Source organism: Molossus molossus, unplaced genomic scaffold (assembly GCF_014108415.1).
Source record: "Molossus molossus isolate mMolMol1 unplaced genomic scaffold, mMolMol1.p scaffold_m16_p_9, whole genome shotgun sequence".
Lineage (NCBI taxonomy): Eukaryota > Metazoa > Chordata > Mammalia > Chiroptera > Molossidae > Molossus > Molossus molossus.
Window position 1 is genome coordinate 42894479 of NW_023425403.1, and position 17553 is coordinate 42912031.

A 17553-nucleotide genomic window follows, 5' to 3' on the forward strand; every position below is an offset into this window, starting at 1 on the left:
AGAAGATATTGGATGTTTCAGATGAGTAAGACCCAGTACTTGCTTTCTAAGAGCTCATGATTCTGTGTGCGTGTGCGTGTGCGTTTGTGGAGAGAGAGAGAGAGAGAGAGACAGAGAGAGAGAGAGAGAGAGAGAAAGAGATTGAGATGAACAGATGAGTAAAATGAGGAATGGTCAATTCAAGTACTAGAGAATGTTAAAGTAGCACCTTGGCAAAGTATTTACTTCAGTTTGAAGAGGTATTTTGGAAGATGTGACATTTGAAGAAATTAGGGAAGAGATAGATCAAAGGAAGGGGCAGGGTGTTTAGATTTTAAAGACACCAGGACCAGGTTTTCCAATGCTTTAAAAAAAATGTTTTATTGATTTTGGAGAGAGAGGAAGGGAGGGGAAGAGAGAGATAGAAACATTGATGAGAGAGAAACAGCAATTGGCTGCTTCCTGCACACCCCCTACTGGGGATTGAGCCTGGAAGGAACCCTGGCATGTGCCCTGACTGGGAATAGATCCGGCAACCTCTGGTGCATAGGATGACGCTCAACCAACTGAGCCACACGGGCCAGGGCTCCAATGCTTTTTTACAATACAGATTTATGGGCTCTATCTTGACCTAGAGAATCTGAATGTCTTGATTAAATATTAACCTGAAGTGACTTTTATGCATATTAGTGTTTAAGAAACTCTGCTATAGGGAGCCTTTGGCTAATTTAATGTTGCCTGATGCTGGCTAATATCTGGTGTATGTGTATTTAAAACTGTAATGAAAAAGTTGGTTTTTATATGGCTTGAAAACTGCACAGTACCCTGGGTAGCAACTTAGAGTAGTGTTAACTAGATGCATTTTATTTAGTATGTACTAAAGTACCATTGGTGAAACTTTTCCAAGTGATTTTTTTTTTTCTTTTATAACCTCCCACATGCATAATAAACCCTGTCCTAGTAATTTAATTATTCTGGAATATCAAAACAGGCATTGTGGTTTGAGGATAAATAACCAAAGATTTTCTTAACTATAATGAGGCTTTTGAAAATGCTGTGTGACAAATTACATGGGGGGGGGGTGTTGGGGGGATTGACTTTATTTAAACAAAACCAAGCTAGCTTTAAGTTTTATGCAAAGGATGGTTTTGATAAGAAGCTGTGATTTGGTATGGCCAGTGAGTGAAGTTGGCCTTAACCTCATGAGATTTAGAAGTAGATAGTAGGACAACTACTCTTTAAGGCTGTTGAAGAATCAAGAGCACAGACTATGTTTGTCTAAAATACTTCCATGTGTATGGGCAGGGAACAGCTTGCGTATGTGAAGAAGATTCTGAATTAAAACATGAAATAGAAAAATGAAGTGTAGTAATGACAAGTGTAGACTACAATACAAAGTGGGAAAAGCTTTGAAATGAATAATGTTAATGATTGTATTGATGTTTGTTGTGAAAAAGACATGAGAAGCATCATGGATAATATTTTCAAAGTGAAAGATAATATGTTGGGATTCATAATTACAAGTACAAGACAGAGGAAATATGACTTGATCCTTCTGTTAAGGCCCAGCATTGATTCGTATTTTCCTAAATGATGGGTTCTACTTTTTAATGATTTTCAAATGTATGGCTATACCTCCACATAGAAGCTCAGAACAATTTCCAATAAAACAAATTTTTAAGAAAAGAAATAGCTTTTAAGTCCAGCTTTATGACATTTGATATACTAGCCACAAGGCTACTATATTTTGACTGAATTAGACATGGCAATGTGGTATGAAAAAGGTTCTAAAAAAATTATTATCTGAAGGACTTGTTTATATTTGTTTATGTGTATAAAATCAAGCCTAAATAAAATCTCTAAGCTGATTATGGGGCATTTGAGAAATGAATGTTAATACATTGATCAATTTTTTTTGCATTCCTAATATACTGACATTTCAAAAGCTTTGACCTTGCTTTGTAAAATTGTAGCAATAAGCTTTTCCACTTTTATTTAACAGATATTTGGGGGATATTTATTATATTTTCATAGAGGAAAATCCATAGTATTTCTACAGTCATATCATTGAAATCATAATTATTTAAAATTTAGATTTTTAAAAGATATCTTTGGAAGCACAGGTTTTGTGTGTGTGTGTGTATATTTTTAAAATTATACATCTAGCAAAATGTTAGAGGACTGCCAACATCCCATAACGTAATCACATAATTGTTATATCCTATGCTTTCTGCTTTTGACTATGTTACTGTGGGAATATTTTCTGATAACATTTATGAAAGCAGGAATGGATGTTGCAGTAAAACAGACTCTTTTCAGCCTGATTGATTTTGTGCTTTATAACCCATTTCATTTATCAGAAAGTATTGCAATTTTCCCTCCTGCTCTTTGGAAAAAATGTAATAGTCTAAAAGATTGCCTACCTTCTGAAGGAGTTTCTCTCTTGTCAAGGCAGAAACACTATATTTCTTAAACTGCCTGTAACTTTGGAGTGAATACTTTCAATGCGTTTCTTCTCTGTTTGCTGTCCTATACCTGCAGAAAGCATTCAAACATGACACTTTACAATATGATCCAGCAAATCTGTGGGACAATGGCTAGGATGTTCTAAAATCAGGAGATTCTAGAATGTAATTAAAACCATTTTTTTTAGTTCCCTCATATTAAAGCATAAGGTGGTTAGAACTTCAGTATAAATTTGTATAATAACTATTCTTGTATTGCTCTGTGAAATTCTTTATCAATTACAATAAAGCTAATGGAAACAAACAAATATATTCTTAACCATATATTGTAGACAAATATCCCAGGGTCCAGGATATGGGGAAGATAAGATACTAAGATAGACTCATTTGTACTGTACCACTTGCTGAAAAAAATCTGCCTAAATTTTCTAGAAGAGGGTGTAAATTAAAGACATTTCTTAGACCAATAAATATGGTAATGAGTTGCAGTGATTTCACATAATAAGATCAATAAATATACTTTTTTAGGGGGTACTGGAAGTTTTAGCTGGAGACCATTTGCTATTATACATTTGTGGATTGCATAGAGTTGGCTTTAAATGGAGAGACTGAGGTTAGTATAATTATGTAGTTAGAAGGATTGTAGGTTCCATTAATCATTCTAATTTAGAATGCCATGTGCTACGTGATAAAATGGCTTTTCTGGCACCTGCATATGCTTTTAGGCATGGTTTGGAAACCCTGTAATGTAAATAAAATTGTGTTTATCTGCTCAGGTCTGTGGGATTTTGACTTATTCCTGGAGTAAACATTGTATTTAAATGGTAAAAGGAAGAATGAAACATTCAGAATACTTACTGTTGGAAAGAGGAAAGAAGGGACTAAGGAACCAGTAGCCCAGGCTGGATGAGACAGATTTTCGGGCAATATATGGCAATAGGAAATATTTTTAGAAAGAAAGAATACTATGATGACTAACTAGAAGTAGAAAATTAAAGTCCCGGGACCTTGAGTCTGGATGCTTAGAAGTCTGATCTTAATATATGAAATAAAAAACTCAGAAAGATGCTGAGAAAAGGAGAAAGGAATAATAGGCCAAAAATGATCGAGGTGGTTGTAGGCATTGAGAAATAGATCTCCAGGTAGGACATTTTTGCTTCAGCAACAATTCTGAAAGTGTGTTTTGATGTTCCTAAAATCTCTTCAGGATGTAGGTGTGAGAGATCAAAACAATTTTCGCAGTCCTAAGATAGGATTTGCCTAGTTCTCTCTATTGGCATTTTCATTGATAGTACAAATGCAGTGGTGAGCAAAAACAATTGGAGCTTTTAGCACAAATTAAATTAGTGGCACCAAACTGTACTTGTAGTCATTGTATTCTTTACATTTATGTGATGATATGAGAATACTTAAAGCATGCCTTCTGTACTGAATTATAATGGCTGTAATGATGAAAGGCACTGTGCAATTATTTGAGTTGCAGGCTAAACTAGACATTTTATTCCTGAACACTTGTTTTTCATTAAAAAAATGACTGACAGACAAACTATGATGATTTAGATTTGGATTTTTGGCGGACATTGTCTCAAGAGTGGAACAAAATGAGCTTATCACTTCAAGAGAAACAACTTATGGTGTTTGTTGTCTGTGAGCTTTCAAAAGAAAATTGGAAATTTAGGAAACTTATAGCCACTTCCATAAAGTTGAAAGATTCCTAATAGTTCCAGAAATAATAAAGTGCGTCAGCATTGGGAAAATCTACATAATGCAGGAACTGATTTTTTTTCAAGTGTCAGTGCATGAGTTATAAAACCATGCATGGGTTCCGGAACCATTTGTAGTAACATATATAGACCAAGGGGACGACTAACCATGAAGAAAAATCACTTGTCAAGTTTTTGGTGTAGTATCAAACACTGTTAACAGTTATCTAAAAAGATGATTAAATATAACTTTCTTTTGTCAACTACATATTTGTGTGAAGCTTGATTTTCTTCATATACCTTGACCAAAAACAACATATTGCAACAAATTAGGTCCAGAAGCAGATATGAGAATCCAACTCTCTTTGATTAAGGCAGACAGTAATGAAATTTGCAATATGAAAAATAATGCCACTCCTTACACTAATATTTTTTGTTTTGAAAAATATAATTATCCTAATTATATTGCTGTTTTGAAAAATATAATTATCCTAATTACATTGTAATTTATTCTAATATAATAAACGTGTTATAATTATTTTCCAGTGGACTAATGAAATATTTTAAAATAAATATCAATTTTTATTTTTAAAATTATATATGTCAATAAATGTAACTGTAAGACAAATGCTCTACATGTTTCTCAATAACTTTTAAGATTGTAAAGGATTCTGAGAAAAACACTTTGGGTATTACTGAGCAAAAGGTGGTTTTATATTTTGAATGGGTGTAGTTTAAGACCTGCCTTTTTTTTTTTTTCTTTTTGGTACTATAACTGCCTGACTTAAGCTTTGATTTTCAAGAGGCATCCATTTCAAAGAGGCATCCACTTCAAAGACAGCTATCTGGAATACATTGCTGGACACATGACTAGATAGAGAACCTGGGCTGCTCCTTTGTTTTAGAGATCGTGATTGATTTCAGGGACTGACCATTTGGGCTACTTGTTTGTTTTCTGTTACCTTGTTCTGAATTCCCACTCCCATGTTTTAAATTCACCAATATTGAGTGAAGCTGGGAAAACTCAACCCTTCACCCCAATAAAAGCAGAACCCCAGGCCTGTGCACTTTCTCTCTACCTGGAATTTCCCTGTGTGGCCCCAGGTGTGTAATTTCCAGGTCTTGTAAGTAATAAACTGTATCTTTTCAAAGTTTTCTTTGGGCGAATGATGAAGGATATCTTGCAACTCTAATAAGAACCACAAGCAATGGTCCAGCCACAACAATGTTTATTGATAGGCTGAGACCGGTACGAAACAATGAAGTAATATGGAACAAGAACCAGGGCCTTGAAAAATGTGGCCTAGAATTTAGGGGAGCAGCAAAAGAAAAGAATAATCACCCATAGTGCATATAAGAGAATCAATGCTACCAGATTTAGGGGCCAGAGAAAGCAGAAGAGTGGGAGCCCAGAGAAGCCACTGATTTTGGTTAGGAAGAGGTTGATGGAGACCCCTGGACCATGTAAGTGGCTCAGCACATGCCCTTATCTGACCCAGTTATTGCTCCCTGCCTGCTTACATCTGGCATCATTCCCTAATGGAAATTACAGACCAACATCAGCAACAACCGCCATATATTCAACCTTTATCTTTGAACAGAACCCGACTTTCATATTCTAACTAAGTCTTAACACATCTTCCCTTGCTATCTCATCAGATACTTTTTCCCCCCCGAGGGTTGGAGGTTGCTGGTAAAGACCAAGAATGTTGATTTCCTTCTTCACACTTGTTTGGTGAAGAAGATCTTACATGCTATCTTTCTAGAGATTAAGATGATTTTTCCAGTTAGGCATTACAAATATTAAGAAATCCTCAGCTGTTTTGACTTTAATACAACACATATAGGGCTTTCTCTTCATCTATTTTTGCTATATTAATAGTATTGGTTAATCCCCCCTCCTCCCAAAAAATAACTACAATAGCTAAATTGAATTAACCCACATAATGACTCAATGTGCTAAATCAACAGCGAAATCTTTATATTTTATTTAGGTATATAAATAAAGTTGTTTTGTTTTGGTTTTGACTTAAGAATATACCAAATGGACCATTTTTCAACTTATTTAAATAAACCAATAACCTTTTTAAAAAGACCATATGTGCTAATGGTTAAGAACCCAGAGTCTGGAGCCAAAGACCTTGGATTCAAATTCATGCTATGTTGCTTTCTATGTAAACCCTGAGCAAATCACTTACATTTTCAGTGCTTCACTTGATCATCTTTAGAATACTACTACTACTACTGATAACTATTATTATTATTATAAGAATACTCACAACATGGGTTGGAGAATCAAGGAAATTAATTTGCTAAAATAACTTAATGAAACATCTAGTTCATGGCACATACATAGCAGAAATGAAGGATTATTATTATGATTATTCTTTAATGTATTTTGATCACTTTTCACCTGTAGACACTATGCAGGTATGTGGCATGTATAAATTCACTTAATTTTCACAGCTAGCCAATTAAATAGGTACTGTTATTCTACCTGTTTTCTAATGAGAATAAATGAGGGGTAGGGAGGTTAGAAAATTTACAGTCACACAACAGTCATTTAACTGGACCGGCTTTGAACCTAAATCTCTCAGAATGAATTAAGATCTCCCATGGACCATTGCTTAGGAGATATAAAGATGAATAGGATATGATCCCTGTTTCAAGGAACCCATGATCCCTCAGGAAAGGCAAGAGGTTCTTAACAGTCATTCTTAAAACATATTTCTTGTACAGGATGCAAACATAAGAGGACAGAGAGATCACCGGTCATCATCCTTTACTTCAGTTCATTTGAATCTCACAGATACCCTGGCCCACAGTCAGAATAGACACTTACCACATTCGTTTTATTAAAGATAAAATAGATGTTTAGAGAAGTTAAATGGAGCATAGGATTATTGTTACATGGAAAAGCCTACGTTAGAATTATTGTCTCCTTTGAGTTTGCAAGTATAGGCAGTTTGATCAGTATTATAGTAGGCGGAATCTGGGCCTCCAAAGATAAAAGGGACTAATTCCCAAACCTGCCCACCACTCCCCATCTTATGTCTAACTCTTTTTCAACACTGAGGTTAACTATTGCCCCCTGAGAGAAGGGTTGCCTACTCACCTTATCTCAAATGGTTAATCTATAGAAAATCAATGTGCCCAAACCAATTTGCCACATTTGTTATCTTTTTCTTTATTGATTTTAGAGAGAAAGAGAAAAGGAGTGGGAGAGAGAAATAGAAACATCGATGAGAGAGAACACTGATTGGCCGCCTCCTGCTTGCCCCCCACAGGAGATTTGGCCCACCACCTGGGCATGTGCCCTGACTGGGAATCAAACTGGTGACCTCTTGGTGCATCAGTTGATGCTCAGCCACTGAGCCACACTGGCCGGGCTGCCAAAATTATTTTTAAAATACCTTTGCTATATACCCAAACCACTGTGTATTGTTTGGATTGTTTGGATATATTTGGTAAATTTAGAGAGTTTTGCTTAATACCTGCATTTTTTTTTCACCCAGACCGCAAGCCACCCTCCCCTCAGTCTGTGGTTTTCTGTATCTATGAGTCTGTTTCTATTTTGTTAGTTTATTTTGTTCATTAGATTCCACATATAAGTGAAATCCTATGGTACTTATCTTTCTCTGACTGGCTTATTTCACTTAGCATAATACCCATTCATCCATCCATGCTGTTGCAAAAGGTAAGATTTCCTTCTTTTTTTATAACCGAGTAGTATTCCACTGTATTCAATTGTGTGAATGCAAGACAGATTTTTAATCTACTCATCCACTGATGGACATTTGGGCTGCTTCCAAATCGTGGCTATTGTAAATAGCAGCGCAATGAACATGGGAGTGCATATATTGTTTTTCAAATCAGTGTTTTGATTTCTTTGGATATATTCCCGAAGTGGAATTGCTGGGTTCCATTTTGAATGTTTTGAGGGGACTCTATACTGCTTTCTACAGTGGCGGCACCAATCTGCATTCCCACCAACATTGCACGAGGGCTCCTTTTTCTCCACATGCTGTCCTACACTTATTTGTTGATTTATTGATGATGGCCATTCTGACAGGTATGAGGTGATATCTTGTTGTGGTTTTAATTTGCATTTCTCTTGTGATTAGTGACACTGACTATTCATGTATCTGCTGGCCTTCTGTATGTCCTCTTTGGAGAACTGTCTGTTCAGGCCCTTTTCCCATTTAACTGGATTATGGTTTGGTGTTGAGTTGTATAAATTCTTTATAAATTTTGGATATTTAACCTTTATCAGATGTATCATTTGGTGAATGTATTCTCTCATTCAGTGGGCTGTCTTTTCATTTTATTGGTTTCCTTTGCTGTGCCAAATTTTTTTAGTTCGATGTAGTCCTGTTTGTTTACTTCTTTTATTTCTCTTGCCTGAGGAGATATATCAGAAGAAATATTGCAGTGAGAAATGACTCAGATTGTTCTACCTATGCTTCCTGTAGAATTTTTATGGTTTTGAGTCTAACATTTAAGTCTTCAATCTATTTTGAGTTTGTTCTTGTGTATGGTGAAAGAAGGTGGTCTGGTTTAATTTTTTTGCCCATATCTGTCCAGTTTTCTCAACATCATTTTGAATAGACTATGTTTACCTCACTGTATGTTTTTGCCTCCTTTGTCAAATATTAATGGCCATAAAGGTGTGTTTATTTCTGGGCTTTGTATTTTGTTCCATTAATCTACTTTAAATATTATTAGGAGATTTGATTGAAAATCTTTACTCGCCAATAATTCATAAAACAGTCTGTAGTGAGTTGTTTGTCAATAATATTATCTGTTACATAAACAATTTAGTTTAAATTTTTGCTAAAATCGAAAACTAGTTTTCAGAACATGAATGGTTATAAAACAATTTTTGAAATAAATGCGAAGCACATGATCGCCAAAATAATGGGAGGGGGGGGAGGAAATGAGGGAGGAGAAAAGTTGAGAAAGTATTTTCCATGCAGTGCTTGTCTTAGGAGATCAGATTAATTACCAATATGTTAATTTTTGGTGGTACAGATTAATATTCCACTCAGTGTTTATTTATATAGATGGCTAATTTCTGAAGAATGATATTATAAATCATATTGCATAACATTTAAAATATGTCATTAAATTAATGTTCCAGAAAACATTTATTACACATTTTACTTTATGAAAAATTGAGTAAACATGCAAATATTGTAGAAATGAATTCAGTATAAATACTTCCAGACTGGATAAATAGATAATTGCTGCTTTTATTTACAATGCATATTTTCAGAGTGGCTATAATAATTCTGAAAATTAAATAAATTATTAAACATGACTCTATTAAGATTATTAAAAGGTATTTTCACTTAAAGCAGAAGAATTACAGCTCATTGTAATGTACATGTGATTAAGACTGGCTGAGGAATTACTCTTACAATGATCCACATATCTTATCATCTGTCTGTGACTCAGTTTGGAGGGATGTATAATCTCAGGCACCAATGAGCTCTAAAGTAGCAGTTTAGTAATGAAGTATCTGTTGTAGTAACACAATCTGTGACTTGAGAATTGTAATGCACAAAATGTAAATTTACTCTGAAAATTTCCAACCCAGATACACATTGTGAAACCATCCGATTATCAATGGTTGATATAATTTAATCTTTCTTCATTTATTTTATTGCTATGTTTGAGGATATCTGTGGTCTTGAATTGTAACAGATACTTTAAATTTGGTATCTTAAAATGTTCATATATCAAATATAATAAAAATGTGAAAAGATTCATAAAATATCTGTTCCTATAAGGCTGCTTAGGTTATTACAACAGTTATTTCATGATCATTACGTTTTGAAGTCAACTTTATCTTTAAAGCAATAAAAGCCCTATAAATATTAAATTTTTCCCATTGCAAAAAGATATCTGCATATTAATCTTTACCGATTTCACAATTTGTCAACTTTTATTTTAAATCGCTATCATCTGATTTTATCTACACCAGTTTTATTCTAGTTGAAATCCTTGATTTAAGTTTCAATAATCATTTGTATGTGTAATAAAATGTCTCTGAAGGTAATGTGGGCTAGAAAAGGTGGAGATAAAACTTCTTGTTATAGGTGTTTTATTATTAAAATTTCACAGAATGTTAATGTTGAAAATTGAAGTGTATGCAGATCAACTTTATGCATTCCAACTTTACTTTTTACTTTATGAGATAATACACAAATTGATTTTCTCATAAAGTTGGAAGAAGTTATGTTTCAATTTAATCAGCAATTAGATTGCAGTTTTTATTCAATCTACCACTCTTAGGAATTAAAAGCAAAGTTGGGGTTTTGGCCCTGATAGACTTGATCTGATATTACTGAGAAGAAGAACAAAGAACTTATTGAAATTCTCAATGAAGAACAACAGAAAGATTATTTCTTTTCTAGTCTATTTCTTAAATTTCTTAAGCAAGCCTAACAAATGTTTATTTATTTTCAAGATATGCTACAATCTTTATTTAGCACATAAATTGAAAGCTATTACTTTTATAGCTTGAATGAGGGGCATTTTTTATTTATTAAAACTTTGTAATGAAAGGAACTGTTTAGTGACTTAATAGTTAAGTAGATATGATGAATTATTCAACACCGAACCTACCTTGGATTTATAAACTCTGATTTTATATGTGAATTATTCTTTTGCATTGCAGCAAAATATTATGTTCATTTGACGATTCTTTTAAAAAGTTTAGATTCTTGTTAAAATAAAAATATTAATTTCTTGAAATGGAAACACTCAACTTTATGGTAAGTGCAGTAGGAGAACAAAGTGATAGTTTTGCAAATTCAGAGTTGATACAACAATTAATATTAGCAAATTCAACTTCTGATTTTACCAACTTTTAATAAAAATTATTAACAAAATAATTCAGTAGATTGGCTTTTAGATTGTTTAGTTTCTGATATGAGTTTATATATTAAAATTTTATGAACCCTTTGGAACCAAAACTTACATATATTTATTTCTACAAATTAAAAATAAAACGTATATAGAACAAGTGTTTATAGTTTTACTCATTGATTGGATTTATGAAACATTTATGATCACAAATACATATAAATAAAAAATACATACCTAAATATATTAAGATAATTCAATAAGTGGAATGTGTCAATATCAGATTTAATAAAGATTTAAAAAAATGACTTACAATATGATGAGTTAGAATACTGAAAACCTATTGCAGAATAAGTTCATTTTTAAAAGCCATTGCATGTTTAGCTCCTCAGGAAATAATCAGAATGTTGATGTTTGAGAACATATAACCTCTCATTCAATGGTTAATGAAATTAATGCCTAATCATGAAAACTAAACTTTTAATGTATATATTAGGAAAAGTTTTGAAATTTTACTGTAATACATTTTCTAAAGTTTTCTTCAGTTTTTTTGTTAGTTTGTTAAAAAACAATAACAGCAAAGCAGAGGAAAACTAGTTTGAAATAAAATTAAATCAACATTGTATAAACTTTTCAGAAATTAATGTTTTAATTACAGATTCAGAGTGTAATCATATTAGGTTTTTCTTGTAGTGCAGGGAAGCCTTCAACAGAAATGATAATTGAAAGCACTATACTCATTTTTTTTAATGGTTACAACTAAATATTAAACATATTCTCTTCAATATTGCTTTTACAAAATAAATTAATTTGCACACCTATTAGTTATAGTAGTGGAAAAGATAAATTCTAAATTAATGGGAGTGGAATTTATAAAGAAACCTTTTATTTTTTACTTATAAAAATTTGTGTTTGAGCTTTATGGGCAGAAGTCAGGTGGAATCTTGGTACCATTGCCTAGGATAGAATGCGACCTCTATTGCACAGAGAAACGTGGCAGGTGTCAGTCAGCCTACAGCAGGCGCCTTAGCTAACCTGGTGGGAATAGTGTAAGAGTGCCTGTGAGTCTGGCCGTCTTTGAACCTATCCTTATTTTATCTTACAAAACAAGATTTGCAGCCTATCTCACAGTTTATAGCCACGCAGAAGGTGCTGAGAAGATGAGCCTATGCTATTGATAATAAATAAGCTTAGCAGTTTTATTTTAGTTCCAACCATAGAGGTTTAATTTGCTTTTCATACTCATTCTCATGGATCTGTGAAAGCTTTAGCAGTGGCTGAGATTGCAATTGTGGGGTCAGGCAGCAATAGTGGAATGCTTATTGAGCCACTGAATAAAAGCAAAGAGAACATTTTATAGATATTTACAATTGCAATGTTTCAAAAACCGGCTAAGTCAAAAGAATCCCCCCTCCCTTTTTTTTGACTTCTTGTTAAATATAGACTCCTGCACCAAGAGAAGCCTACTGAGTTAGAATCCACAGTGCAGTGACCTGGCAATTGGTATTTTCCCCAGGCGCCCAGATGATCAGGCAAGTTGGTGAAACCTGGTGATAATTCTCTCTCACTTGGCAGAGCAGCTAATCTCAGTTGAAGCCTTTAGTTGCCATCCTATTTTCATTCTTTCACATTTTAATTGAGATCCAGAATGTAGCTTATATTATAGTGGGCACTGGAGATGCATAGGTAACGCTTGAGTGCTACCTAGTTAACAGTCTAGAGTTTGTAGTACTTTAGTTGCAACAGAGTTGCAATAGCCTTTAAAATCCCTTGCTTTTGATTTAAGGTAGAATATCCCAGCTGCTGCAACAAATAGCATAGGCTGGGTAGTTTTATAAACATGAGAAGTTCACTTCTCACAGTTCTGGAGGGTGGGAGTCTAAGAACGAGGTGCTCTTGTTTTCGGTATCTGGTGAGAGTCCACTTTCTGGTTCACAGACAGCTATCTCTGTGTCCTCACCTGGAATCTCTTGTATAAAGGCACTAATCCCATTCATGAGGGCTCCACCCTCATCATCTAATCTCCTCCCAAAGGTCTCACTTCCAAATACCATCAGGTTGGAGATTAGGCTTCAAAGTGTGGATTTTAAGGGGGACACAATTACATGCACCTTGATATATTACACTAAAGCCTGGAATCCAACCTGAATAAATCTCAGAACAGAATCAGGATACATGATATTATGTCTTATCTGTCTGTGCCTTCATGAAAGTGGTTTGTTTTTTTTTAGGATTATGGCATATTCGTGACAGTTCCATTTCTCCATCCATCTCCACTCCTTTGCGTTTTTTAATTTAATTTTATTCTACTGTTTTTCCATCTTTTTAAAAATAATATATTCAGTGGTTTGAATACTGAATTATTGTGTGGTCTTTTACAAGGTAATTAAAAATAACTATAAGATTGGGGTTATGGGAGATAATTTTATTGGTATATTTTATAATTAATTATATATTGATATAGTCCAGTATCATATTTAGGATAATTATAAAATGTAATTACTAGTGTATCCAAGGTGGTCAACTGCTACCTAAAGCTATCATTTTGAAATATGACATGTACTTGCTGATTACTACAGCCTTCTTGAATTTGTAGATGAATTTTTCTCTGTTCTTTCTGTGGAGAAATTGATTTGGAAGCATCTGTTATTTAAGTAAGAAAATAAAATGTCCCACAGTAAAGTCTTTGGAGATAAGATATTAAAAACAACAGAAGATTGTTGAGAAGGTGGTCATGCAATTATTTATTTTCATCAATTAGTACTGCCCATGACTTTCCCACTGTGTAAACAAGGTTTGACAATTTAACCATACAATCTTTTACATTCTTTTTTATTTGAACATGCCAAGAGGTCCAAGGATTGTCACACTTTCCTTTGGGAATTTAGCCTCTCTTTGGAGTAACTAGTGAATAGTCTACTAGTTTTCATTCTAAGAAAAAATAACAATACAGTGGGTGTTGAATCAAGTGTATAATATCACTATACTTATAAATAATGAACTCATGATCAAGAGTTATTTTCTCAGTGACATCCCTTTCCCTCCCTATCATTAGTGGGTTATGAATGACTATGGGATAAAATAAGAAAGTACCATACATGTGAATTCTTTTTAATTTCTATTCTCTTTTAAAGGTGTTTGATATTAGAAATATGTTTCTGTAAAACAAGTGTGCTTGTGTAATGCTCACTGTTGACCAGCCATCAGCCTTCAAAAGTTAAATTGGATGTGTAGGCCGAGCATTCTCATTTAGACCCTTAGGTTAGTTTCAATGCATTAAGCTCATTTACTGTCTGGAGCAGATGGATGAACAGTTATAACGTGAATACTAAGCTTTTCCATCCTTTGCCTCTGCTTTTGTTACAGAAACCCTTGAAACTCTCATCAGACAAGCAGAAAATTATACCAGTATACTCTTTTGCAACACCTACAGGAACATGGCCTTAGAGGCTGCTGCTTCGGTCCAAGAGTTCTTCACTGATGTAGGACTCTATTTATTTGGCGTGGATGTTAATCCCGAAGAATTTGTGAACAGATTCTTTGACAGTCTTTTCCCTCTTGTCTACAATCATCTCATTAACCCCGCGGTGACTGACAGTTCCCTGGAACACTCGGAATGCATCCGGATGGCTCGCCGGGACATTAGTCCGTTTGGTAACATCCCCCAAAGAGTAATGGGGCAGATGGGGAGGTCGCTGCTGCCTAGCCGCACATTCCTGCAGGCACTGAATCTGGGCATTGAAGTCATCAACACCACAGACCATCTGCACTTCTCCAGAGAGTGCGGCCGAGCCCTCCTGAGGATGCAGTACTGCCCTCACTGCCGGGGCCTGACGCTCAGTAAGCCTTGCATGGGGTACTGCCTGAACGTCGTGCGAGGCTGCTTGGCACACATGGCGGAGCTTCATCCGCACTGGCATGCGTACATCCGGTCGTTGGAGGAGCTATCAGATGCCATGCACGGGACGTATGACATTGAACACGTGCTGCTGAACTTCCACCTGCTTGTTAATGATGCTGTGATGCAGGCTCACTTGGATGGACAAAAATTATCAGAACAGGTGAGAAGCCACTTCGTATTTACTGTCTGATTTTCTAGAATTCGAAGATTAGTCATATCCATAAAGTTTGTTGATTATAAGCACGTGATTATGTACTTTAAAATTATGGCAGCTTCACCAGATTAACCTTTTTCTTTTCCTGTTCGGAAGCCAGTACTGAGCAAACCTCAGTGAAGCAGATTACTTTAGTATCTCAAAGGATTAGAATCTTCATCGTGCTTGTGTTTTATAAATGTCGTAAACAAAACTTTTGTCATATGAAATTCCATGGTGGATTTGCAAAAAGCATCCTTTCCTTTTAAATAAATAGTTTGATTTTGTATCATAAACAGTCCTGTGACTATCTTGATAAACATCAATTATTACTAAAAAATTGTAGATTCTTTTCTGAATGAAACAACTGAGATTCTCTTTTTAACTTATGGTGACAGAAGGAGAAACTGACTTTAAATTTCTTGAAAATTGACTCATTAATATTTATTTCTGCCAACTCTAAAGTGATTTATAAGCTATTTATCAAGCTTTGATAACCAGTCACACATCAATGAATTTAACAAATTCAAAATAAATTACTTGAAAGCCAACAAATAATGACTTTCTCACATTCCCAAAGCAATCTCTGAGATCTAGCACTTCGAAGTCTAATCTTAGTAAATACATATTTACACTTTAAGAAATCCATAGAGGTACCTGATGTATCATATTTCTGTTGGGTGAATTTCAGCTGGAAAAAAATGTTCTCAATTTCCTGAAAAAAATAAAAAATATCTTCTGTTTAAACCATTAGAGAAACACATGACTGAAGAGATCTGAATTCTTCATCGTTTTGGAAATTTGCTCCCTGCGAATGTGGATCACAGGGAGAAGAGAAGTTTCATTTGACCTGTTGATAACCTCTCCTGAGGTTGAAATGCTTGGTAGTGGTGAGGGTCAATCAAGACCCATGTACCTCATGAGGTGTGTCTAAAAATTATTAGGAACACATTTGATAACAAGCTTGCGCCATTTTTGAATAAATATTTTGTAAGACTTTGAACACATTACATGATTAATTTGTAATTTTATCTTTCCAAAAAATATTGTTGTATGATGTACTTGAGAATAATAATTACTGATAACCATAATTCTTTATTCTGCCCAATTTCCTAAGAGAGGGAAAATTGTTAAATATCTTATGAAGGTCTGAAGGCGTGTAAAGGGGAATCTGGACAAAGATCTCCCAGAAGAGCTGTCCAACGAGTTTGTGGACAGCTGTTGTTGGAAGGTTCATCTTTATGGCAAATGAATATCTGCACCCTTACCTGCCATGTACAATACTCTAGAAAGTAAAGCTTGAAGGTGGGGAATAAGTCTTAGCCACCTTGGACTTCAGATATGTGAAAGCTAATGTTCTGCCTCTTGGCCTGATATTGTCTATAGGCTATTCATTCCTACTTTATTCAGTTCTTCAATATATGCTTTCTTTGTAAGATCACTACTTGAGCACTGGCTGGTTTGGCTCAGTGGATAGAGCATCGGCCTTTGGACCAATGAGTCGTGGGTTTGATTCCAATCAAGGTCATGTACCTTGGCTGCAGTTGGTCCTGGCCCTGGCCCTGGTCGGGGTTGTGCGGGAGGCAACCGGTTGATGTCTCTCTCTCCCCCCTTTTCCTTCTACTCTATTTATGAAAATAAATGGAAAAATGTTCTCGGGTGAGGATTAAAAAAAATAAAAATAAAAAAGATCACTACTTGAACCACACAGCTCTGTCTTGCGCTCCTGAAGGACCTGCTGTTTCAGGATGGAGTCAGCCAGATTGAAGGGATCAAGGGAATTGACAAATAGTGGACACTGGGCATGAGTCTTTTAGAAACAGGTCCTTCTCAGACACCAGAGAGGTGCTATCGGACAGCCTCCTGAGTTGGAGGGAGAGGTCTGTCCCCAACCTCGATCCTTGTCTTCTTGTATAAATGAATTTAAATGAGGAAACTCCAAATGACTGCATTGTGAAAAAACAACAATTTATTAAAGCAAGCAAATTTTATTAAAGAAGCAAGCCAGCCTGCTGGTGTGGCTCAATGGTTGAGCATCGACCCTACTTAGGGACTAAAAAATAAAATTGCCCTTTTTTCTTTTCTCTTTTCCTAAACGGGCTGATTGCTTTGTTTAGCAGGTGAGAAAAACTCCCCCCTTCATTCCCCCTTTCCTGCATTCTATCATTAGGGAAGTTTTTAACCATTTGCTCTCAAATGTCCTTGGTTTGGAGAAGGTACTGGCTCGTTATTTGCAGGCCTGCTACAAACTGCCCACGTTGTTGGGCCTTCTTTTAACTTTCCTGTCTCAGTTTCCCTATTCCTCCTGTCCTGGGATTTTTCCTGTCTTCTTATTGTCCTGTAACATTTTCATTCCCTCACCATCATGACCAGATGTTCTCCCTCTCTGTCTGGCGTCTGGTGGATACCTGTTTCTGGCCTCAGGCCTCTGTCAAATGCACT

The 17553-nt window shown here is 35.1% G+C and overlaps 1 protein-coding gene across 1 annotated transcript in view; it reads left to right on the forward strand.

The window, feature by feature from the left end:
- GPC5 (glypican 5) overlaps window positions 1-17553 on the forward strand; it is a 1298292-nt gene that overhangs the window by 238612 nt on the left and 1042127 nt on the right. The window contains exon 3 of the mRNA XM_036250056.1: window positions 14384-15078. Coding sequence (XP_036105949.1) covers window positions 14384-15078 — 695 coding nt within the window. The remainder of the gene's footprint in view (window positions 1-14383; window positions 15079-17553) is intronic.